General features: G+C 38.4%; 1 protein-coding gene across 14 annotated transcripts in view; it reads left to right on the forward strand.

Annotated features, from left to right (window-relative positions):
- The window catches only part of SETX (senataxin), an 80937-nt gene that overhangs the window by 17118 nt on the left and 38085 nt on the right, over positions 1-25734 (forward strand). For all 14 annotated transcript variants that reach the window (XR_003147003.3, XR_003147002.3, XM_025475577.3 and 11 more), the window contains 6 exons: positions 2177-2396; positions 3176-3295; positions 5362-5533; positions 5668-5755; positions 6236-10456; positions 22629-22728. Coding sequence is in view for 12 of the 14 variants with exons in the window: in XM_025475577.3 (XP_025331362.1) it covers positions 2177-2396; positions 3176-3295; positions 5362-5533; positions 5668-5755; positions 6236-10456; positions 22629-22728 (4921 nt within the window). In the remaining 2 variants the exon portion in view is untranslated. The remainder of the gene's footprint in view (positions 1-2176; positions 2397-3175; positions 3296-5361; positions 5534-5667; positions 5756-6235; positions 10457-22628; positions 22729-25734) is intronic.

A 25734-nucleotide genomic window follows, 5' to 3' on the forward strand; every position in this document is an offset into this window, starting at 1 on the left:
GTACTTTGTGCCCTAGCATTCTTCGTAGCTCTGGTGTCCAGTCCAGGATCAGCTTTTATACTGGACCGTTTCTTCAGCCTTTGTCTTTGATGACATTTCTAAAGAGCATAGTCATCCCTGCCCCCACCCCTTTTAAAAAATAGAATGCTCCTCATTTTGGGGTTGACTAATATTTCCTTGTCTTTAGAGTCAGGTTATGCATTCCCAATTGGGATATTCCATAAAAGTGATACTAGGTCCTTCTCAGAGTTGTCCTATATAGGTGCATGCCGTATCATTTGCCCATTGTGGTTACGTTAATTTTGATCAGCTAGTCAAGATGTTGTCATGTTTCTTCACTGTGTAATCTCTTTTTCTTAGATACTGGAGATCACAGAACTGTCCTCCTCATCATAGTTTTCTCCTAAATTTAGTGTTACTAAATTTATGCTTTTGCCTGAACCAGTTTTTCTAAGATTGTAAAATAATTTTCCAGTCCCAGCACTCTACCCCTTTGCCAGTTAGCACTTGACATTGATTTTACTATAATCAAGAGCTTTTTGCCTTTTTCTCATTTATTTACCTATTTATTACAGTGTAGACTCATGAATTCCTTTGTATTTTTCCAAAAGCTTAAAATTCATTACTTACGATCATATCTATTAGCTCTATGTTTTTCAAACTTTTTTGACTGTAATCTATAATAAAAAATGTTTTTCTTTGGGTATGCATGTAAATATGCATATGTAATGCAAACATTTCCTAGAATAATTCTCCATGCAGGATGCATGCTGAAATTTATCTGTATTTTCTTTATTTGATTAATTTATTTTTTGTTTTCTTTATTTAGTTTTAAAAGATAGGTTATGATAACTAAATTTAATCCATAGCCCACAAGAAGGTTTTATAAGATTAATTACTATCGAGAGAGTATGCATGCACACGCATGGGGCTGGAGGGAGCAGAGGGAGAGGAATAGAGATTTTTTTTTAAGATTTTATTTATTCATGAGAGACAGAGAGAGAGAGGCAGAGTCACAGGCAGAGGGAGAAGCAGGCTCCATGCAGGAAGCCCGACATGGGACTTGATCTTGGATCTCCAGGATCAGGCCCTGGGCTCAAGGCGGCACTAAACCTCTGAGCCACTCAGGCTGCCCAGGAAGAGAGAATCTTTTTTTTTTTTTTTTAATTTTTATTTATATATTCATGAGAGACACAGAGACAGAGACACAGGCAGAGGGAGAAGCAGGCTCCATGCAGGAAGCCCGATGTGGGACTCAATCCCGGGACTGCAGGACCATGCCCTGAGCCAAAGGCAGATGCTCAACCCCTGAGCCACCCAGGCATCCCAGGAAGAGAGAATCTTTTTTTTTTTTTTTTTTTATGATAGTCACAGAGAGAGAGAGAGAGAGAGGCAGAGACACAGGCAGAGGGAGAAGCAGGCTCCATGCACTGGGAGCCCGACGTGGGATTCGATCCCGGGTCTCCAGGATCGCGCCCTGGGCCAAAGGCAGGCGCCAAACTGCTGCGCCACCCAGGGATCCCAGGAAGAGAGAATCTTAAGCAGGCTCCATGCTGAGCTTGGAGCCCAACTCGGGGCTCCATCTCATGATCCTGAGATCATGACCTGAACCGAAACCAAGAGTCGGGCACTTAACCGACTATACCACACAGGAGCCTTTAGCCCATGAGAAATTTAATATCACTTCCCTGTGTTATATTGACATTTAGAAATGACTTGATTTCTTTTGAGGCTCCATTTCCTCTCCCCCTTTTAACTTTCTATTATGGAAAATTATAAACCTACAAGAGGAGAATGGTATAATGAAACCCCATACATCCCATCACTGAGTTTTAGGAATTAGGAATACATGGTCAGTATTCTGTTCCTCTTTGAATTACTTAGAGCAAATCTTAGACATTAGAGCATTTCATCCATAAAATACTAAGTATCACCATCATACCTAAAATAATTCCTTAATATACATCTAATCAATGTTTAAATTAATGGAAGTGACTTATCTCCTAAATGTATTTTTAGGGTTAGTTCAAATCTGGATAAAATAGGGCCCAACCATTGCATTATTAGTATCGCAGGTCTTTTAAAGTCTATAGAGAATCCTGTTTTTTTAATTAGGTTCTTACTGCTTGTAGACCATTGTTTGCTGAATGAAGTAGTGAACATGTTATGCCTTTAGGTTCGGCGTTGGGCTATCCTCACTGCCAGAAATTTGGGAAAAGTGGACAGAGATGATTATTATGACTTGCAGGAGGTTTTGACTTGCCTTTTTAAAGTCATCGAGTTGGGGCTTTTGGAAAGTCCAGACATTTATACTTCTTCTGTCCTTGAGAAGGGTAAACTGATTCTTCTGCCCTCACACATGTATGATACCACCAACTACAAAAACTATTGGTTAGGTAAGTATTGTTCCTCCACAAATATATCTAGCATTTTTCCATAATTCTTAATGAGTATTCCGCAAAGGATGTAATTTCTTTGTGATCTGATCAAGGATTTCATAGTTCCCAATTCGTGTTCTGTTGTTAAATTGACTTAGCCATTACACATTATTGTTTTTAAACATTATTTATCCTAGAAGCCATCTTCATAAGAGGTGCATGTTTGGGTATGGCAAATCTCCTATGTAAAGCAATATTACATATAACAAAATCTTAGTATAGCAGTTTATTTTAGGGGCTTGATATATTTTAAAGAGATTTTCCCATCTATAAAGTATCTCCTTGGTTGGTTGAAAGAAGTATTAGCTTGGTTTTCAACAAGTTCTATACTGATTCAACAATGTTCTACCCTACTTTGCTGCTTCTGAGTCTTATAGTCATGGGCCTTTGGCAGTGATTGGTACTCAAAATATGGTGATCTTAAAATTAAAGGCATCTTAGATTTGAGGATATAGAAATTTTGTGGCAGTCACCTTAGAAATTGTTTTCTAACGAAGTTTGTACCATTTTCTCTCTTGATTTTCAAATCAGTTTAAAGTCCTGTTACTTGGGAGCAGTTGTGTATGAATATCTAAGACTTAAATGTTTGAGGAGTTGGATACTGGTTTGCTTCATTTTACCGCCTTGTGTTACTCTTTTGCCAACTGAACCAGAGAAATCATGAAAGCAGTGTTATTTAATCAAGTTAAGAAAACTGTAAATGAAAAAAAGAAAGAAAACTGTAAATGATCTTACAGGTATTTGCATGTTGCTGACCATTCTGGAGGAGCAGGCCATGGACTCACTGTTGCTGGGCTCAGACAAACAGAATGATTTTATGCAATCAATACTTCACACCATGGAGAGGCAAGCAGATGGTAATAACTTTTATTTGCTAACTACTTCTTGAATACTGTAAAATGCTAGTGTCATTTTAAGAATTTGGGAGTACAATGTGGAGAAAAGTATGAACATTTGTTTGGTTAAGTCACAGATTCAGATTTTTAAATTGGAAGGGACCTTTAGAGTTTAATTTCAATACCTTACCTTCGTAAAGGAGGAGACAAGCCCAGGGAAGTTAACTTAAACTGTTTCATGTTGAAATGGCCAGTTAGTGGTAGAATCAAGACTAGCAGATAAATTTCTAATGACATGGTAGTCAAAATTGTAGAGAAAGCCTCCCCTGTTCCAGTGTCTTCCTTTTTCTTCATTTCACTTTGGTTCTCTAGGGTTCCACTGTCCAGCATGGTGACTATTAGCCAACTGTGGCTATTTAAACTTAAGTTAATTTTAAGTTAAATACAGAATTCAGTTTTGCAGTTCCACGAGCTATACTTTGAGTGCTCAGTAGCCACATGTACCTGGTGGCTACTGTATTGACCAGTGTGGATAAAGAATATTTCCATCAGCGCAGGAAGCACTCTTGGACAGTGCTATTTAGATAGTCTAGAAAATAGGGTGTAAAACTTGTAATGTTTATTATCATACCTTAACTTTCTTGTGCTCATGGTTGTATCAAGCTGATCAGGGAGGATCTGTACTGAATATTTCTAATCTTGATGAAATGAACAAAGGTCAAGGATGCCACATCCTGTGTAAACATAATATTTCTCCCCCACATTCACTTCTCTTTAGACAACTCCAGCGTAGATATAAACTCATCTGTGCAAGATTCTAAAAGAACTGTGTAAATGTTAATAATCTTTTTGATTGCATTTATTTTCTTGCTAGATTATTCTTGAAGTTATTAGTAATTCGTTGTCCAGCATTTACTACATTAATAGTTCGTTTCTTTTTGGCTTGCCCCTACAATACTGTCTTTTCCTTTAATCCAGCTCCCCTAACATTCCTCAAGATGAAAGTTCTCTCTTTTTAAGAAGCCTTTCATAACGGTCTTCACCTAACTGATGACTTTGTTCCTTACTTGAGAGCTTACTAGGCCTAAGATACTGTGTCGGTTGTAGCAGAGAATAAGAGAGTGTATGAGAAAGTCTACACAAATGCCTATGGTAAAGATAGAGTTTAAGACCCTTGAAGGAAATAAAGTAGAAAATTCTGCAATGACCGGATAACCTATCATCAGGAACTGAGTGAGAGCACCTGTGTCAGAAGAGTGCTAGAGAAGAGTGACCAGGGAACGTTTGATGTAGTAGGAGCATATGAGCTGGGCTTGAAGGATGGATAGGATTCTGAGAGGTGTTGGCTAATAGTGAAGACATTCTGGTTCTGACTTGGGAAAAAGCCAGCTATTTTTGCTATAACATAGAGTGCTATGATGAGAGTATGAAGAATAAAGCTGGAAAGAAATAGTAGAATAGGATGTTCTCTAAGTGGATGACTGAGGACTTTGAATTTTCTTGGAAGACATTAAGGAACAATTGAAGGCCTTTGAGTAGGGCAGTATTTTACTACTGCATACCTGATAGAGAAGAGGGAAAGGACTGGAGGGGAGTAATGGAAATTCTGACCAATTGGATGAAAAGTACATAGCAAAGCCAAGTTGAGATATAGATGGATGAAATGTGTGTGTATCTGCCTAGCCTAATATTAGCTAAGGGCTTCAGTCCTTTACAGCAGCCAAATGGGATACATCATTCAGATCATGCTAAACCAGAATTTCTGGTATCATGGGCTTTTATTCAGTAGGAAGGATTGTTTCAGGTATAACAAAGAGGGTAGGGGAAGTGAGTTTACCTACAGTATCTCAATTTGTTCCCCATTAAAACATTTCTTAGAGTTGTATAGTATCGAATGAAAAAAATGCAAAAAAAGCTGTGAAGCTTACCAGGTTTTTAAAACCTGTGGTTGGCAGCACTTTAAAGTACTTGCTGCTTTGCTTTCAGTTTTATTGCTACCCAGATAAAGAATGCTTCATTCTCAGTATGTTTTAATATCTTTTTCTAATCACTTTGTGTAATCCAGTAATTATTTCATTGTATTTCAGATGATAGTGTGGATCCTTTCTGGCCAGCGTTACACTGTTTCATGGTGATTCTGGATCGCCTTGGATCTAAGGTCTGGGGTCAACGTATTGATCCTATTGAGGCATTTCAGACCATTATCAACAATGTAAGCTACAATAGAGAGATCCAAAATATACGGAACAGCTCTGTAAGGTTAGTTCAGTTAATGCATCAGGATTTTAAAGAATAATCCCAATGAGGAAATCTGTTGTAACTGACTTAACAATAGGGTTTTTTTTGCTTTTCTTCTTCATTTCAGTAATTTCTATTTATTCTTACTCTTTAAGGACCAAGTTAGAGCCGGAGTCATATTCGGATGATATGGTGACTTGCAGCCAGATTGTATACAACTATAATCCTGAAAAGACCAAAAAGGTATAAAACATTTTGAGAATTCAGATGACCCTGTATTGCCTTTATTATTGTGTAATTGATGTTATAGATAGTTAAATTACTGATGTTATGATAACATCGTTGTACTGAATCCATTGCTGCATAGTGGCTTTCTGATTGAACAGATGTATTGTGCATGGGGAAAATGGACTCTCGGTACAGGGTGCACGCTCTGGAAGATTAAGGGCAGTTAGGAAGGGTGGAAAGGTTGCAGGATGGAGGAGATAAGTAACATGACTAGAGTCAAAACCAGCAAATGGAAGGAAGACCAGAGTACATAGAGGTGTACTCATGAACCCTTGACCTTGACATTGAACTGTGTTGTCCATTTCTTGGAAGTATGTGTATAAATGTGAACCAAAATAGGAAAACTGGGCTGTGTATTTTCTTGTTTACAGCCATGTGTTAAACCCATCATGAATGCTGCTTGCTTATCTGACGTCAGTATTTCTTTGATTTTAGGATTCAGGGTGGAGATCAGCCATTTGCCCAGATTATTGTCCTAACATGTATGAAGAGATGGAAACATTAGCCAGTGTGCTTCAATCAGATATTGGTCAAGACATGCGTGTTCATAACAGCACATTTCTGTGGTTCATCCCTTTTGTTCAGTCCCTAATGGATCTTAAGGATTTGGGTATGGCTTACATAGTAGAGGTTATTCATCATCTGCACTCCGAAGTCAAAGATGTCCTCAACCAAACAGATGCCATATGTGACAAAGTTACTGAATTTTTTCTTCTGATTTTGGTGTCTGTGATTGAGCTGCATAGAAATAAAAAGTGTTTGCATTTGCTGTGGATTAGTTCCCAGCAGTGGGTAGAAGCTGTTGTAAAATGTGCCAAGCTTCCTACTACGGCATTCACAAGGAATTCTGAGAAATCATCTGGAAATTGCTCCAAGGGAACAGCAATGATCTCATCTCTGTCTTTGCATTCAATGCCGTCAAATTCTGTACAGCTGGCTTGTGTGCAGCTGATTAGAAGTCTCCTTAAAGAAGGTTATCAGCTTGGGCAGCAAACTCTATGTAAGCGATTCTGGGATAAGCTCAACTTATTTCTGCGTGGAAATTTATCTCTAGGTTGGCAGTTGACTACTCAGGAGACCCATGAATTACAAGCTTGTTTAAAGCAAATTATTAAAAACATTAAAGTCAAAGTACCTCAATGTAGCAATTTTGTGGATCTGAGTCCTACATGTAAAAGCTCTCCTGTATCTTACAATAAAGAAGAAAGTGAACAAATAGAGAGGAAGTCTAAAAAAGACCTTTTCTGTCTGGAAAACTCCAGTCCAACATTTCCTAAAGAATCAATTAAAGCTGAGATGTATCAAATGCAAGAGAACATACTGATTAAAGCAAGTAACACCGTAGAAGAGGATAATGAACAAAATTACATAAAAGATTTGAAGCTAGAAGATCTCTCAGCCGAGTCATGCATAAAGCAGAGTAGTAAAAGCCTTTTCACTGAAAGAGCTCAAGATCAAGTTAAAATAAGTACAGAGAAGCCGAAGTCTGTGAAAGAGAATTGTACTTCAAGAAGTGTACTGCAGAATTTTACTTCAAGAAATGGTCCAGAAAGGGCATGTGACAGAGGAATAATAACACATTTGTTGACCGATTCCAGCACCGATTCTCTAGAGAAGATGTCCACATCAAATGAGGATTTCTCTTTCAAGGATGATGTTCTTGGCAAAACCTCAAAAACAAAAATTAAGTCACAGAAAGATGAAATCTGTGCTAAGTTATCACACGTAATAAAGAAGCAACACAGGAAAAGTACTTTTATCGATGATATTGGTAATTTAGAGGAAAACCTGACTGTATCTAATGTTGACAATTTCTATTCAAGGAAAGAGTCAGGCGATCAGAAAGGGGATAGCTTCATGCACAGTCTCTCTTTAGACCCTAATGGCATTCTAGATGATAAAAATGGGGAACAAAAATCTCATAAGAGTCTATTGCTGAAAAAGAAACAGTTAAAGAGTGAAGAGTTTGATATCTTCTCTTACCATGAAAACAGTTATCAAATACAGGAATGTCATACTGATGATAAAGATTTGGTCTCATTTACAGAAATGACCAATACTTTTGTGAAGAAAACTTCTCCCTTCAAAGATCCTGTGACTGTGACTGTTCTTGAGTCAAGAGATAAGGAAATTAGCAAGAGTACCAGTCCGGTATCTTCTCACTTGAGAGAACGCATTCCTGGCCTCAGTCCTCAGTCTGACACCTTAACAGATTCTCAGATAGACAGAGACCTCCACAAGTTATCTTTAATAGCTCAAGCCAGCGTTATTAAGTTCCCATCAGATTCAACTCAAAAAAGCTCCTCCCAGCTACGAAGAAAAGTAAAAGACAGATGTTTCCTGGCCGACCAGAATAATACTGGGGAAGCCTGTTGGGGCCAGGTTATCATTATTTCAGATTCTGATGATGATGATGATGATGAAGAAGAAGAAGAAGAAGGAATTCTGGGTTTTGAGAAACCTATAAAACAAGATAAAATAGGCATCAAGAAAGAATATCTGAAGCAGCATACTTCAATAGCTAGTACGAATGTGGAAAAGAAGCTAATGAAGGAAGAGGAGACCCTTCTGCAGTTTGAGGAATCAGATTCTCAGTTTTTTGAGTTTGAAAGTCCATGTGAAGTGTTTTCAGTTTGGCAAGATCAGGAACCCGACAAGAATTCAGTTCAAGAGGGTGAAAAAAATTCACGTTCGACTGACATAGCTGATCTCATGAATGATTGGGGTTATGAGACAGATTATGTATCTGAAGAGGTTATTAAGAAAGTAGCAGAGGGCATTGAAAAACATACAGAACCACAGAGTAGTTCTGTTGGGGAATTTTGTAAAATTGAAGTAAAAAAACGTAAGAGAAAACGATTTGAGAAACCTGTGGCTGAAGATCCTGTACGGCCTTCATCATCTGAGAGAAATGAGGACCAGCCTGATATTCTTAATGGGAGAGGTCTGACTGAAAATGATTTAAAAAATAGGGACCTGAGGATGGCAAGTCCCAGTTCAAGTGCTCGTAGAGACAAAAACACTACAGTTTCACTAAAGAAGTCTTCTCCAAAGCTTCGTACTTATTCCAAACCCATTAGGAGAGTCCCACTTTCTAAAACTCCCAAGAAGACACATTCAGATACCAAAAAAGGACAGAGTAAAAATTCTAATTACATAAGTTGTAGAACAACTCCTGCTGTAGTTCCACCGAAGAAATTTCGCCAGTGCCCTGAACCAACTTCGACAGTTGAGAAACTTGGCCTGAAAAAGGCTCCTCGTAGGGCATTTGAGTTGTCCCAGCGATCTCTAGATTATTTAGTTCAATTACGTGACCACGGCAAAACTGTTGGAGTGGTTGATACTAGAAAAAAGACAAAGTTAATTTCTCCTCAGACTCTCTCTGTCAGAAACAATAAGAAACTGCTGACCAGTCAGGATCTTCAGTTTCGAAGGCAGATGAGACCCAAATCACAACAAAATAAAAAAGGACTTTTGGATTATGAAAGTAAAGAGACTACAAGAGCAGGTCCTCGTCCAGCACAGAATTCTGACATACTTGTCCCAGAATCCGATAGCTCAGATTATAGTTCTAAAGGAGGAACTGAGGTGGTTGCTAACAACACTGGGAAACAATTAATAAAATGTGTGTCTTCGGAACCAGAACCCATAAAAACAAAATGTGCCTCTCGAGTGACTGATGATACTTGTCTTTTGAACCAGTGTGCCTCTGTTGTGTTAAATGGAAGAATACCAACAAATGAAGTCATTGTCTCTCCATCAGCAGACCCCTTAGCTGGAGGTGACCCAACAATACATCATTTAGAGTTGGCAACTTTGAAAGAGGGAGAGCCTGAATACAACAGTGATACAGAAGATGAGAATATATTTCTAACCCAGCACCATCCTGAAGATATGGATTTATGTTCACAGATGGAGAATGGTAATGAGAAACTCATTGAAATAGTTCATAGAAGAGATACAGCTCAGGTGGAAGAAGATTCTGTAGGTCAGCCTCAGTTGGCATCGTGGAGTAGCACAAAATGTAAGTACAAAGATTGTGTTGAAACCCCGGAAAACCAGGGTGAATACTGCTCAAAACACTGTGAAGCTAAAGCAGCAGATGAAGATGTATTTCGTAAACCTGCCTTGCCTCTTTCTGCATCTAAGCCTTCGAGACCTTCCACTGCTAAGATTTTTAGCTCCAGCAGCACGTCACGAATTGCTGGTCTTTCCAAGTCTTTGGAGAGTTCCTCGGGGCTTCCACCAGCTCTAAAAAATAAGTCAAATGGGGGACAGGCTATTTTGAAAGCCCCACAGCCTGTCTCTCTATTGTCTCCAAAGGCAGTGGGTGAAGTGAAGAGTCTGTGCAATGTTCTTCATCCTCAGACTCCAAATAATTCCAACAGGCAAGGTTACAAACTGACATTTGGTGAAAACAAATCTTTCTCAGCTTCCTCTCCAGTAAACATTCTCTTGTCATCACAGTCCATTTCTGACACCTTTGTCAAAGAGATCTTAAAATGGAAGTACGAAATGTTCGTCAACTTTGATCAGTGCGGGCCCCCAGCAAGCCTTTGTCAGTCCATCTCAAGACCTGTGCCTGTCAGATTTCAAGATTGTGGAGATTATTTTAATGTTTTCTTCCCTTTGATGATATTGAATACTTTTGAAACCGTAAGTATATGTTAATTGTACACCTGCCCAGACTTTGAAGTTCCTTCCTTTTTTTAATTTCAATAGTAAGTAGAGTATTGTTAAAATAACTGCCCTCGTTTTGATTTAGATGTAGCTCTTAGATTACATGTTGAATGGGCATTTTTGCCAGATGTCGTCCTAGATGCCGATGATGCAGAGAAGCACTCTTAACCTCTGCCCTTCTGGAGCTTCTAGGCACAATTCAGAGTGCTAATGAACCAAGTCCAGAAGTAGCATGGGAGTAAGTGTTTTCTGATACAGAGGGAAGGGAAGACTTCTCAAAGGAGATAGTCTTTCTTTTGCATTTTTTTTTTAAAGATTTTATTTATTCATGAGAGAGGCAGAGACACAGAGGGAGGAGAAGCAGGATCCATGCAAGGAGTCCAATGTGGGACTTGATCCCGGGATCACGCCCTGAGCCAAAGGCAGACGCTTTAACCACTGAGCCACCCAGGCGTCCCTGCATTTATTTTTAAAGTAACAGAGACCTTTACTGAAGTTTTCTTGAGGAGGTGGCCCTGAATAACACAAAGCAGTAAATCCTAAATTTCCCTTTATGTATCTGTCTTCCCAGCTGCTTACTCATCTTAGCAGTTGCTCTCTCCCTTTAACTGCCTCCCCTACTTCATTGTATCCCATTCTACTACTTCTGTCTTCGTTACTCCTCCTGACTGGGATCGCCCCACATAAAATGCAAGATTCCCAGTTAAATTTGAACCTCAGAAAAGCAGCTAATAAATCTTCAGCGTAAGTGTCCAACTGCGTTTTGAAAGATGGCTTTGCTATTCTCAAAGTTGGCTAGGGATCAGAAGTTAGATTTTTACTTTTTCAAGTTATTTTAAAAAAATAACCTGAGTGTGTAACAACCTGAGATTCTTAAAAACCAAGAACACTGAGGTAAATATTTATGTATTCATTTACCTGCAAGATATTCGAGTGCCTGATAGGTGCCAAGTTTTATTACAGGCCTGGGGAGTAAAGTGGTAAATGTGGCAGACAAGGCCTCTGCCTTCTGGATGTGATCGTTCCAGATCAGGAGAAGGGCTCTTGTGTGATCCAGCACAAAAAGGACAGGGCACTGCTGACAGGAATGTCTGACAGCCTCTGCAAGGAGTAGTATTTACACTGAGACCAGAGTAAATAGAAGGAATCAACCATGGGAAGCATATTCCAGGCAGAGTGAATGCAGACACTAAGGTGAGGTCAAGCTTAGTGTGTTGAAGGAAAGAAAAGGAAATGTATTGCAGGAAGGGGCAAGTATACTACATAAGGTCATCAAAGAAGTCGTGAATATTTGTTATAAAATTTGAATCAAAACATCCTTAAAATGGGACTTCTATATTCAATTTATGCCCCTAATTTTAGCCATTGTTTTAAAAAGACTTACTTTAGTAGCATTTCAAAAGCATTAGAAACTATTCAACAAAGGATCTTTAATATCTCCATAAAATAGGGGATCCCTGGGTGGCTCAGCGGTGTAGTGCCTGCCTTTGGCCCAGGGTGCGATCCTGGGTTCCCGGGATCGAGTCCCACGTCGGGCTCCCGGCATGGAGCCTGCTTCTCCCTCTGCCTGTGTCTCTGCCTCTCTCTCTCTGTCTATCATGAATAAATAAATAAAATCTTTAAGAAAAAAAAATCTCCATAAAATATCTCCAACAAAGTGAAATACTGACTTAGAATTATTTTCTTTCCATAGGAAATTTCTTGGCTCAGTAAACAGCATATGTAGTTAAATAAGTTGGGAAAAATAAGTTTTATTCATTCATGAAGCTTAGTAATTTTTATTGTTGCTGGAAAGCACTAACTCACTGAGAAGCCATTCACAGCCCTGATATTTGGGACAGATGTATTTTTTATTTCTTGTTCCCTGAGTTAAGAGGTAATCCTACAAATCTCTATAAGGTTTCTTCCTTTCAGGACATTTTTGTAACTCTAGCTTTTTCAAAACAGTATAGGCACAAGTTCCATTTATACATACACAAAGGTTTTTATTTTTTAAATTTATTTGAAAGAGCACGAGAAGGGGCAGAGGGAGAGAGAAGCAGACTTCTCAAGGAGCAGGAAAGCCCAGTGGCTCTGAAGCTGGGCTCAATCCCAGGACCCCGAGATTGTGACCTGAGGTGAAGACAGATATTTAACCAAGTGAGCCATCCAGGCACCCCTTATGTAGTTTAAAATAGTCGAATGCTTTTGTGAAAAATGGCAGGCACCCCTTACCTCCTCAGTAACCAGTTTTTAATTATTAATGGATCCTTATGATATTTACTTCCGTATTTCTAAATAATAACACATCACTGTTTTGACTTCTTAATTTTTCAGTTTTAGGCGTCTTCTTTTGCTATAGGTAGTACTTTTTCTTCTAGCCCTGTATTCTCACACAACTTTGCTGTTCCCTCATCCTCATTTTGGATTTGTCTTAGGATTTTTAGGTCAGCGTTTGTCATTTTGACTTTATAAAAGTGTACCTACAGCTAAGTCCTGTAAGTATGCTACTACTTTTCCTTTCCTTCCCAGCTCTTGGTTTTCTCTGGATTTATTGTCTGATTTTCTGTATGCTTAATATAACTAAATTAGCTTCAGACTCTTTTGGATGTTTAAATCTCTCATGATCAGGTACATGAGGTAATCTGAATTTCATATTCTTGGTTTATGATGGTTATCCTGAAGTACTCACGTTCTTCATCCTGGGGCTTGCATTATCCACCGAGCCACCCAGGGATCCCTGAGAATAAAATGTTTTAATAGTCACTTTGAAAAAGAACAAGCAGCAGGGACACTCATCTTACATAAAGATATATTTCAAAGCATAGTAGTAGATAAGAGAGGGGCATAGGGGCAGACAGCTCACTGAAATGGAAGAGAGAGACCCTTTGGCTCCTGAGACCTAACTCTTCCCTGCATGTATGACAACTTAGGATAAGACTAATAGGCCGCCACAAGTCAGCAGGGAAAAGATAGATAGTACTGGGAAAATTGGCCTACTCCAGCAGAAAAAAATTAGCCTAGATCACTGCCTTACAGCACATAATTTCAATTAACACATATATTTGAAGGGTAGAATTACATAAGTTAGAATAAACTATCAGAAAATACGTCAATTTAGGTGACTAAAGTCTTAAAAAACCCAAAACATCTTAACCACGAGATGAAAAATACGGATTTTACTCTGTCAAAGTTAGGAAATTTTCAGTGAAGGACCCCATATTCATAGTTAACAGATGGGAAGAAGAGTTAAAATATTCCAAAAGTGACAAGAGACAGAATATTTAAGAAGCTTTTGGAAATCAAAAAATACAGGGAATATAATAGGAGATGGTTAAAAAATACAATTAGTCCACTAGTCTTCCAAGAGAAGACTAAATGGTAACTACATGAAGAAGGAAAGTATGTGAAACTAGCTAACAGGGTGGTGAGCCAAAGTTTGTGATCCCTGCTGGCTTCTTAGTCTCACATGGGGTGTAATCACCAGGAGAACGTTCCTGTGCCCCTCCATAGGGATCTGTAGGTCTTAGGATGTTATTTATAGGATTGTTTATGGAATTGGAACCAGTTAGGATGGATGAGTAAAATAGGAATTCCAACTGCCATCAGTAGCAAAAGACTCAAGGATTGATTGGGGGAAAAAAAAAAAAAACTCGTACCTACTAGGATGCATTTTAATAGCTTTATTGAGGGACACCTGGGTGGCTCAGTAGTTGAGCATCTGCTTTTGGCCCAGGGCGTGACCCTGGAGTCCTCGGATCGAGTACGGCATCAGGCTCCTTGCATGGAGCCTGCTTCTCTCTCTGCCTGTGTCTCTGCCTCTCTCTCTTCGTGTCTCTCATGACTAAATAAAATCTTAAAAAAATAATAGCTTTATTGAGGTATAATTTACATACTGTGAAATTAATCCTTTTAAACTATACAAATGAATAATTTTGAGTAAATTCAGTTTTATAGCCATCACCATAATCCAAGTTTTAGGCATTTCCAGTAGCACTAAAACCATCCCTTGAGCCCATTTTCAGCCATGCCCATTCTGCAGCCCACCCCCTGGCAGACATGAATCTACTTTGTGACTCTGCTGTTTCTGGATATATCTAATAGATAAAATGATAAAAAAATGTGACCTTTTGCATTTGGCTCCTTTTACTTAGCATGATATTGAGGGTCATCCATATTGTTCAGGCCTTTTTATTGCCAAATAATACTTCATTGTATGGATAAAATTATGTATGTTTTTCTAGTCACAGTTGATGAATAAAACATGGGTTGTTTCCAGGTTTTGGCAGTCAGGAATGATGCTATGAACATAGAATAGAATGTACCTTTGAAGGTGATTGTTCAGACTTGCCATACTGTAGGCACTCTGGATGTGGAAGTAAGTGATGCAAACTGTACCTGTGTTGGACCAGAATCTGACCTCACTAGCAAATAACACAAATCTAGTGCTCTGCCACATAATTAATTGCTGGAGAATCTTGGTTGGTTAACCATTGTGCAGAAGCAGCTTACCACAAGTAGTCTTTGGTAATAAGTCTCATCATTGATGAAAGTCAATTGTAGTTTTAAGTACTCAATAACTAAACTGTTAACATTTAGATAAAGCACATAATTAAGCCCAAAAAGTAATTTCTGTTAGGTGGATTTTCTTTTTTAATTGAAACCTGAAAGCACTTACTTACACAAGTAGTTTACTTTATAAACTTGGGGTTGTCCTCTTTATTTTTTAGAAGATCCTCAAGGACGCTTCTGAGTTTGAGGTTTTAGGAAAGGATTGGGAGATAAGTGCAGAGAGTTTTAGAAACTGGATGGCTAATGTAACACATTGATTAGAATTTGTGACAGACCTAGGTCCTGTGGACTTGTGAAATGGCCTGGCTGGGAAGTAGCATCATCTCAGCTATCGGCTGTCCGATAGTCCTTTAGGCTTTACTGGAAATGCTTGATAGCTACACTGCATTCCCACCAGTAATGAGAGTTCCCATTGCTCCATGTCCTCTTCAGCATTTGGTGGTGTCAGTGTTTTGGATTTTGGCTATTCTAATAGACATTTAGTGGCATCTTCATTTTAATTTTCATTCTGGATTTTGGACATTTTTTTCCATTGTTTACTTGCCATTGTATATCTTCTTTTGTGAGGTGTCTCTTCAGGTCTTTTGCCCAGTTTTAAGTGTTTTTCTTATTGTTGAGTTCTCTGTTTTAAGGGTTCTTTATAAATTTCGATAATACTCCTTTATCAGATGTATCTTTTGCAAATATTTTCTCCTAAGTCTATGGTTTCTCTTCTCATTCTCTTGACAGTGTCTTTCCAGAGCAGAAAATTTTAATTTTAACAAAGTCCAGCTTACCAATTTTTTCTTTCATGAAATATGCCTTTGGTGTTATATCTGAAAACTTGTCACCATACCCATAATGTTTAGGTTTTCTCCTGTGTTATCTTCTAGAAGTTTTATAGCTTTGCATTTTACATTAGATCTATGATTATTTTTGAGATAGTTTTTGAGAAAAGTGTAATGTCTGTGTCTACCTTTATTTTTTGGATGTGGATGTCCAGTCGTTCACCATTTGTTGACAGAGACCATCTTTGCTCCATTGCCAAAGATCAGTTGACTGGAGTCAGATCATTTATGGAAGTCTATTTCAGTGCTCTCTGTTCTGTTGCATTGATCTACTGTTCTTTCATCAGTACCACATGTACTTGATTACTGTAGCTGTATGGTAAATCTTGAAATTGGGTCTTCTGACTTTATTCTTCAATATTGGGTTAGCTACTCTGGGTCATTTGTCTCTCCATATAAACTTTAGAATTCAGTTTTTTGGTGACTTACTGGGATTTTCGTTGGGATTGCATTGAATTTACAGATCAAATTGGGAAGAATTTTTTACATTTTGACAATATTGACTCTTTATCCAAGAACTTGGAATATCTCTCCATTTATTGAGTTCTTTGATATTTTTCATCAGAGTTTTGTGGGTTTTTTTCATGTAACTCTTAACATGTATTTTGTTAGATTTATACTTAATTTCATTTTAGGGAGTACTAATGTAAATTGTTATATATTTCAAGCTCCACTTATTACTAGTATATATGGAGTATTGTATTTTACCTTATATTCTGCAACCTTACTAGTCTATTGATCATATAGATTACATTAACTGATTTTCAAATGTTGAACCAGTCTTACATACCTGGATTGATCCCACTTGGTTGCTGTGATGTGTAATTTTTTTTTTTTTTATGTTGTTGGATTCCATTTGCTAATATTTTGGTGGGGATTTTTACTTCTATGTTGGTGAGAGATATGAGCTATAGTTTTCTTTTCCTGTAATGTCTGTCTGGTTTTAGTATTAGGGTAATGTTGGCCTAATAGAATGAGTTAGGAAATATTATTCTGCTTCTGTATTCTGGAAGAGATTGTAGAAAATTGGTATAATTTCTTCCTCAAAAATTTGGTAGAATTCACCAGTGAATTCAGCTGTCCTAGGTGTTTTTTGTTTTGGAAGATTCTTTTTTTATTGATTCTATTCTGGATGTGGGCCTATTCATGTTGCCTGTTTCTTTTCTTTCTTTTTTTTTTTTTTTTAAGATTTTGTTTATGAGAGACAGACACAAGCAGAGGGAGAAGCAGGCCCCACGCAGGGAGCCCAATGTGGGACTCGTTCCCTGGCCCCCAGAATCAGGCCCTGGGCTGAAAGGCTCTAAACCCCTGAGCCACCCAGGCACCCCCCCCCTTTTTTTTTTTATGTTGTCTGTTTCTTGTGTGAATTTTGACAGATTGTTTCTTTCCAGGAATATGTCCATTTTACCTGCATTATCTGATTTGTGGTCATAGGGCTATTCTTAATATTCCTTTATTATCTTTTTCATACCTGTGAGATCTATAGTCCTATCTCCTCTTTCATTGCTGCTGTTGGAATTTTTTTTTTTTTTTTTTTTTTTAAGATTCATGAGAAACACAGAGAGAGGCAGAGACACAGGCAGAGGGAGAAGCAGGGAGCCCGATGCAGGACTCAATCCCAGGACCCCGGGACCACGCCCCGGGCCAGAGGCAGGTGCTAAACTGCTGAGCCACCCAGGTGTCCCATGGAAATTTGTATCTTGTTTTTTTTCTTGGCCTGGCTAGAAGGCTCATCACTTTTATGATCTTTTCAAAGAACCAGCTTTTGGTTTCTTTGATCTTATTGATTTCCTATTTTCAATTTCATTGATTTCTCCAATTTTTATTATTTCTCTTTTTCTGCTTGCTTTAGATTTAATTTGCTTACTTTTTCTAGTTTCCTAAGGTGTAATCCTAGATTACTGATTTTAGATCTTCTTTTCTAATATATGCATTCAGTGTGGATTAATTTCCCTCTAAGCACTGCTTTTTGCTACATCTCACGAATCTTCATAACTTGTATTTTTTTTAAGGTTTTATTTGTTTATTTGAGAGAGACAGAGACTGCATGAGCTGGGGGGGGAGGGGCAGTGGGAGAGGAAGAAGCAGTATCCCTGCTCAATCCCAGGACCCTGAGATTATGACCTGAGCCAAAGGCAGAGGCTTAACTAACTGAGCCACCTAGGCGCCTTTTATAAGTTGTATTTTTCATTTTCATTTACTTCAATATATTTTTAATTTTTTTCTTGAGATTTATTCTTTGACCATGTGTGTTGTTTAATCTCCAAATATTTTGGGTTTTCCAGTTATCTTTTGTTGATTTCTGGTTTAATTCTGTTGTAGTCTAGAACAGACAGTGTGTGATTTATTCTTTTAAATTTGTTAAGGTGTGGATTTTGGCCCCAGATGTGGTCTGTTTTGCCATGTGAGCTTGAAAAGAACATATAGTCTGCCTCTGTTAGTCTCCAGATGTCATTTATTTCTGGTTGATGGATGGTGCTTTTGAGTTGTGTCTTTCCTAATTTTCTGCCTGTTAGATCTGCTCATTTCTGATAGAAAAGTGTTAAAGTATTTATTTTTTTCTTTCAGTTTTGTGTTTTGCCTCACCTATTTCGATTCTCTGTTCTTAGGCACATATATATGAAGGCTTATTATGTCTTCTTGGAGTATTGACGCATTTATCTTGGAGTAGTGATTTATTTGTCAAGCACATGATATCCCTCTTATCCTTAATAACTTTCCTTGCTTAAGGTCTCCCCCCCCCTTTTTTTTTTAAGATTTTGTTTATTCATGAGTGGCAGAGAGAGAAGCAGGCTCCACGCAGGAAGTCCAATGTGGGACTCAATCCCGGCACTCCAGGATCATGCCCTGAGCCAAAGGCAGACACTTAACCACTGAGCCACCCAGGCGTCCCTTTTTTTTTTTTTTTTTTAAAGAGAACTCTGCTCTGTTGGAAATTAATATAGCTTCCCTCCTACTCGCCCTCCCTTCCTTCCTTCCTTCTTATTTAAAATGTTCTTTCTGTTGACTGTTAGAAAATGTAGATAAGTTTTAAAAAAAAAAAATACTATCTGGGCAGCTCTGGTGGCTTAGCGGTTTAGTGCTACCTTCAGCCCAGGGTGTGATCCTGGATGAATGAATGAATGAATAAATAAAATCTTTAAAAAAAAAAGATTAAAAAAAAAAACCTATCTGGTCACTTACTAGCTGTATTGTTTTGGGCATGTTATTTCAACTGGAAATGGAATCTACTAGCAGGTGGAGTTGTGTTAAATACATGTAGATTGCCTCATGTGATAACTATTCCCTTTCCTTTGATTAGTGTTAGTATGGTTTATCTTTCTCTGTCCCTTTACTTCTTTTTTTTTTTTTTTTTAAGATTTATTTATTTGAGAGAGCGTGCCACAGCAGTGGGGGAGGGGGGAAGGGGGAGAGGAAGAGAGTCTTAAGAAGACTCTGCTGAGCACAGAGCCTTTCGTGGGTTCAGTCTCATGACCCTGAGATCATGACCTGAGCCAAAATCAAGAGTCAGGACGCTTAACTGACTGACCTACCCAGGTGAATCCTGTAGTGTCCTTTCACTTGAATCTGTAGTGTCTTTATATTTAAAGTAAGTTTCTTGTACACAGCATATAGTTGGGTCTTGTTTTCTGATTCACTCTGACAATCTTTTATTTGGTATATTTAGATCATTGACATTTAAGATGATTATTGATAAAAGTGGAAATTTCTCCTGTATATAACTGTTTTATATGTTACCCTTGTTCTTTGTTCTTATTTTTGTCTTCTATGCTTTTTCTGCCATCATGTTTTTTTTTTCTTTTTTTAGAGAGAGGAGGAGTGAGAGGGGCAAAGACGGAGAGAATCTTTTTTTTTTTTTTTTAAGATTTTTATTTATTCATGAGAGACAGAGAGGCAGAGACATAGACACAGGGAAAAGCAGGCTCCTCACAGGAGCCCTGAGCCAAAGGCAGACACTCAACTACTGAGCTACCCAGGTGTCCTGAGAGAGAGATCTTAAGCAGGCTCCATGCCCAGCCCAAGGCAGGGCTCAGTCTCACCACCCCAAGTTCATGACCTGAACCAAAATCAAGAGTTGGACAGTTAACCAACTGAGCCCCCCAGACACCCCTCTGCCACTGTGGTCTTAACTGAGCATTTTATAGGATTCTATTTTCTCTTTCCCCTTAGCATATCATTTTTTTATTTTTTTAGTGGTTGCCATAGAGCTTACAATACATATTTACAACTAATCTGAATCCACTTTCAGATAATACTTCATGGGTCATGTGAGTACATTATAATAATAAAATATTACTGATTCTTCCATCCCTTTTATCATTGTTGGCATTCATTTCACTTATGTATAAACATACATATACACACATAAGCAAATGTAATTGAATATATCGTTGGTATTATTTTGAATATTAGATCAGTTAAGAAAAAGAAACATAGATTTTAATTTTACCTTCATTTATTCATTCTCTGATGCTCTTTGTTTCTGTAGATCCAAGTTTCTGACCGATATGACTTTCCTTCTCAAGATCTTTTTTCAACATTTCTGGCAAGATGGAAATTTTTTTTTTTTTTTTTAAGATTCTCTTTATTTACTTATGAGACACACAGAAAGAGAGGCGGAAACACAGGCAGAGGGAGGAGCAGGCTCCATGCCGGGAGCCCGACGTGGGACTCGATCCCGGGTCTCCAGGATCAGGCCCTGGGCCGAAGGCAGCGCTAAACCACTGAGCCACCCGGGCTGCCCATGAGCCACCCCAGCTGCCTGCAAGATGGATTTAATAGTGACAAATACCCTTAATTTTTCTTTAGGAAAGTCTTTATCCTTCTCTTTTAGAGAATAATTTCATTTTGTTCTGGATTTTAGGTTGGTGGGTTTTTTTCTCTCAACAACTTAAATATTTTGCTCCACTTCCTTCTTGCTTGCCTGGTTTCTGAGACGTTAGATGTAATTCTTACTCTTATCTTTTCTCCTCTGTAGGCAAGATGTTTTTCTCTACTGACTTCTCTTATATTTTTTTCTTTATCTTCGATGTTTCAGATTCCTGAAGTAGGAGTATGATATGTGTATGTATAGTTTTTGGCATTTATTCTGCTTGGTGTCCTCTGAGCTTCCTGGATCTGTGATTTGGTGTCAAATATTAATTTGGGGACACTTTCTGTCATGATTGCTTCAAATCTTGCTTCTGTTCCTTTCTCTCCCACTCCTGGTTGTCCCATTGCGTGGATGTTGAGTCTTTGGCACTTGCCCCATGTTCTTGGATATTATTTTTTCTTCCATTTTTGTTCTCCTTGCCTTTCAGCTTTGGTAGTTTCTGTTCCTAGATTCTCAAACTCAGCAGTTCTTTCCTCAGCCTTGTCCAGTCTACTGATGAACCCACCAGAGGCATCCTTCATTTCTGTCAGTGTTTCTTGATCTCTATAGCATTTCTTTTTTACTCTTAGAATTTACATTATCGTTTTTCTCTCTCTCTCTTTTTTTTTTAATAGAATGAAGGAGAGGACGAGAGAATATTAAGCAGGCTCCATAGCCAGCTTGGAGCCCAAGGCAGGACTTGATCTCACGAGTCTGAGATCATGACATGAGCCAAAATTAAGAGTCAGGCGTTTAACCAGCCGAGCCACCCATGCACCCCCATTATCATCTCGTGTGTGCTCTACTTTCTCCATTAAACTCTTAGTATATTAATTACAGTTTAATTTCCTGGTCTAATAATTCTAACATTCCTGCCATATCTGTCTCTGATTCTGATGCTTATTCTCTGTTTTTGGCCTTTGAGTGTGCCTTATCATATTTATTGTAAGGTGGAAATGATGTAGGGAAAAGGAACAGCCAGCAGTAAGTGGACCTTTAGTAATGTCGTGGTTGGTTGTGGAGGAGGGGCATTGTTCTGTAAACCTGTGACAGGTTACTCGCAGTCTTTGGTGAGCTTTGTCTCCTGGACTGTGAACCATACACATGCTTATCAGTTTCCTCCACCACCTCAGGTGGGATAGGATGGCCAGAATGGGCTGTAGTTGGTTATTTCTCTTTCCTCAAGTAGTTTGACTCTGGTAATTAAAGAATTTCTCCAAGATCAAGCCTTGGTAAGATCAGAATGTTCTAGGGACGCCTGGGTGGCTTAGTAGTTGAGTGTCTGCCTTTGGTTCGGGGCGTAGTCCTGGGATTCCGGGATCGGGTCCCATATTAGGCTCTCTGCATGGAGCCTGTTTCTTCTCCCTCTTCTTATGTCTCTGCCTCTCTCTTTGTGTGTCTCATGAATAAATAAATAAAATCTTAAAAAAAAAAAAAAAGATCAGAAGGTTCTGGTGTATTTCATACTGGTCTCTTTCCTTCTCCTTGTGCTGGAAGCATGAAGGGATTTTCTCTAGTACTCGGTGTAAGAGCTTGGAGGGGCTCCTTAGAGGTAGAACTAAGCAAACTGTGGGGTCCCCCTTATGACAGGGTCCCCCTAGATTTATTGTCACTCAGAGCCATCCATATTGAGCCTCAAGCAGCTCATCTGTTCTAGTTCAGGGTTTCCCCTCTCCTGGCACTGAGTGGTTGTTGATTTTTTTCAGCTTAATTTTTTACTTACTAGGATGAAATGGTGACTTCTAAGTTCCATATATGTTGAACTGGAAACCAAAAGTCACAAATTTTCCATGTTTCTCCCACTTGGAATTTTAGGTTCTGGATTTTACTATTGCTTGTTTGGGGAAACTTCGCTGTTTAACATTGACTTGCCAGAATGTTTTTACTTTCTTAATATGCTTTTTTGCTGTGTATATAGGTGGCACAGGAGTGGATCAGCTCTCCAAACAAAGAGAAATTCTATCAGTTGCATTTACGAAAATTTCCTGCTGATTATAAAAAATATTGGGAGTTTGTGGGTAAGTTCTTTCTTCTGTAATTTGAAATATATGGTAACTGGAGATATCTATTTGAGGAACTCTCAACCTCATTTAAATTTTCTGGGACCTAGGATTCCTAAGATCCTAGAAATTGTAATTTGTAATCTCTTACACAGAATGTTTAAAGTCTTAATTAATGAGGTTAATTAGTGGGACAGTTACAGATATAAAATTCATGGTTTTAACCATTCTGTAGTTAGAATACTACAGGCCAAAGTGGAAGCTGGACATGGAAGAGAAGGGTGAGTGAAGGGAACTTGACAAGACTATAATAGTGTTAATAGATTTTCTGAGTAAATCATCCTGCTGTCATCTACTCATTTCATCATTGGTCTGAAACACATATCACACTTAGGCATTAGTTATAAATCAACCAAACATCCATAATTCTTTAAAAAATTTTGCTTTCCCCACTCACCCCTAATCCATCCTACTCCATAGGATGACTTAAAATAAAAGGCATTTATCCTTTTGGGGAAAGGTACTGTATGTTCATTGTAGGACATTGAAATAATATTAGCCAGCAGAAAGATAAATGAATTTTATCATTCACCAATTCCCACTTTTCCAAGATAATCCTATGAAAATATTAGTATATATCTTACTGTGACACTGTCTACTCACCTATGTGAATTGTGTACATATGAATGTAGTAGGGTCATTTTACCTATTTTATGACCTTTTTCATTCATTGAGCAAATATTTATTGACTTTATGGTACCTGATAGGTAGCATATAATCCTAGATGCTATGTATATAGCTGTGAAGAAAACATAAGATTCTTGCTTTCAGAAGCTTATATTTGACTTAATTTTATTTAATATATTGTAAATGCCTCTCCAGCATTATTAAATAAGTGTATTTAATATTTGTAATTCCATTGTAAGTTTATTCCACAGATCTGTTTAACCAGTGGTGTCTACTTAGACATGTACGTTGTTTATAGCTTTTCACTGTTACGAATACTGAGTAAACTTTGCTAGGTCAAACAGCGTGCACATTTTAAGACTTGATCATATTGCCTTTGCTTACCAAAAGGAATCTGTCTCACTTCTAACATGAAAATGTAAGAATGTAGATCTCCCTCATTTGCTAGTTTCAACTTTGTTTTCCAGTTTTATGTCTGAAAAATGTATCTCATCTGAGGTTGTACTTTCCTTCCTAAATCTTTTCTGCCCATGTATATTCTTAGGAGGAAATGGGGGTAATTGTTCTTGCCCTTAAAAAAAATTTTTTTTTTTAATTTTGAGAGGGTGAGCATGGGGGGAGGGGCAGAGGTAAAAAGGAAGAAGGAGAGGAGCCGACTCCGCTCCTTCAGGGCTTGATCCCATGCCCTGAGATCAGGACCTGAGCCAAAAACATGAGTTGGTTGATCACCAGGTGCCCCCCCAAGCCCTTTTTCTACTAAGGAACTTGTTTTCTTCTTAATGTGTATGTATTGTTGTGGTGTGCTTTTTGCAGTTTGTTACTCAGTTTCATGTGCAGATTTTGAGGTGCAATTTCTACACGTTTAAAAATACCATATTTACTTCTTTATGGCTCTGACGTTGGTCCTAGAAAATGGATATTTTCATTCATTTCTTTTTTTTTTTTTAAGGATTTTATTTATTTGACAGAAAGAGAGAGAGCAGGGGGAGGGGGAGAAAGGAGAAGCAGACTCCCCACTGAGCAGGGAGCCTGATGTGGGGCTTAATCTCAGGACTCTGGGATCATAACCTGAGCCAAAGGCAGACACTTAACTGATTGAGCTCCCCAGGTGCCCCACTTTCATATTTTCTTGTAGTGTTTTTTATATATATATATATATATTTTTTAAGATTTTATTATTTTTTAAATATTTATTTATTTATTTATGATAGAGGCAAAGACACAGGAGGAGGGAGAAGCAGGCTCCATGCCAGGAGCCCGATGCGGGACTCGATCCCGGGACTCCAGGATCACGCCCTGGGCCAAAGGCAGGCGCCAAACCGCTGAGCCACCCAGGGTCCCCTTAAGATTTTATTTATTCATGAGAGAGAGAGAGAGAGGCAGAGACATAGGCAGAGGTTAGAAGCAGGCTCCATGCAGGGATCCCAATGTGGGACTCCCATCCTGGGCCTCTAGGATCACGCCCTGGCCCGAAGGCAGGTACTCAACCACTGAGAGACACCCAGGTGTCCCTATATTTCTTTTTAATATTGATATTTAAGTTATGAATTTATCTGGCATTATCGTGATCTTCTGTTAGAATCACATAATATCTATATTTGGCTTCTTTAACACATATGTAAGATTCATTAATTTTGTGTGTCATCATTATAGTAATATTTCAATATGTGAATTTGTCCTGATTATACTGTGTGATTTTTGTTTTTGTTCTGTTTTTATTATTTTACTGTTGATAGACATTTTTTTTCAGTAGTTTTTGGCCTGTGTGTCAGGTCCCCAAAGTTCAAGGACTTCTTAGGGCAACTCACAGGTATTAGCATATACTCATGCTCATGGTTGTGCCTATTATCTTAAGAGACTACAAAGCAGAATCAGCAAGGAGAGAAGCGCATGGGGTGAAGTATGGACAATACCAGGAGCAAGCCTCTTAAGAGTCTTCTCCCAGTAGAATCAGTCCAGAAATGGATTGTCAGAATGTGTGGCATGCATACTGTTACCTCCTAGGGAAGCTTATTTGAAACTTAGTGCCCCAACCACCCTCTCTGCCTGACCTAAATTCCTGACTTCCGGAAGGAAAGCAGGTATTTGGTATAGACCATATTCTTTTTGCAAACAGGCACAGCGAGGCATTCTCATCATCAAGCAATAATCCTGAGATCCAGGATCTCCGTGCTAAGGGCCAACCTCATAAGCAGACCTACCTTTCTGAGGATAGTATCCTCCGGCATGCTATGTTAAGTCTTACACAACATTTTATGATCAGTGCCACTGTGATATTCCTGTCTCAATGTTTGTGTGAGGGCATTTTTGTTGAGTCCTATATCTAGGGTGGTTTGT

Source organism: Canis lupus, chromosome 9 (genome assembly GCF_003254725.2).
Source record: "Canis lupus dingo isolate Sandy chromosome 9, ASM325472v2, whole genome shotgun sequence".
Lineage (NCBI taxonomy): Eukaryota > Metazoa > Chordata > Mammalia > Carnivora > Canidae > Canis > Canis lupus.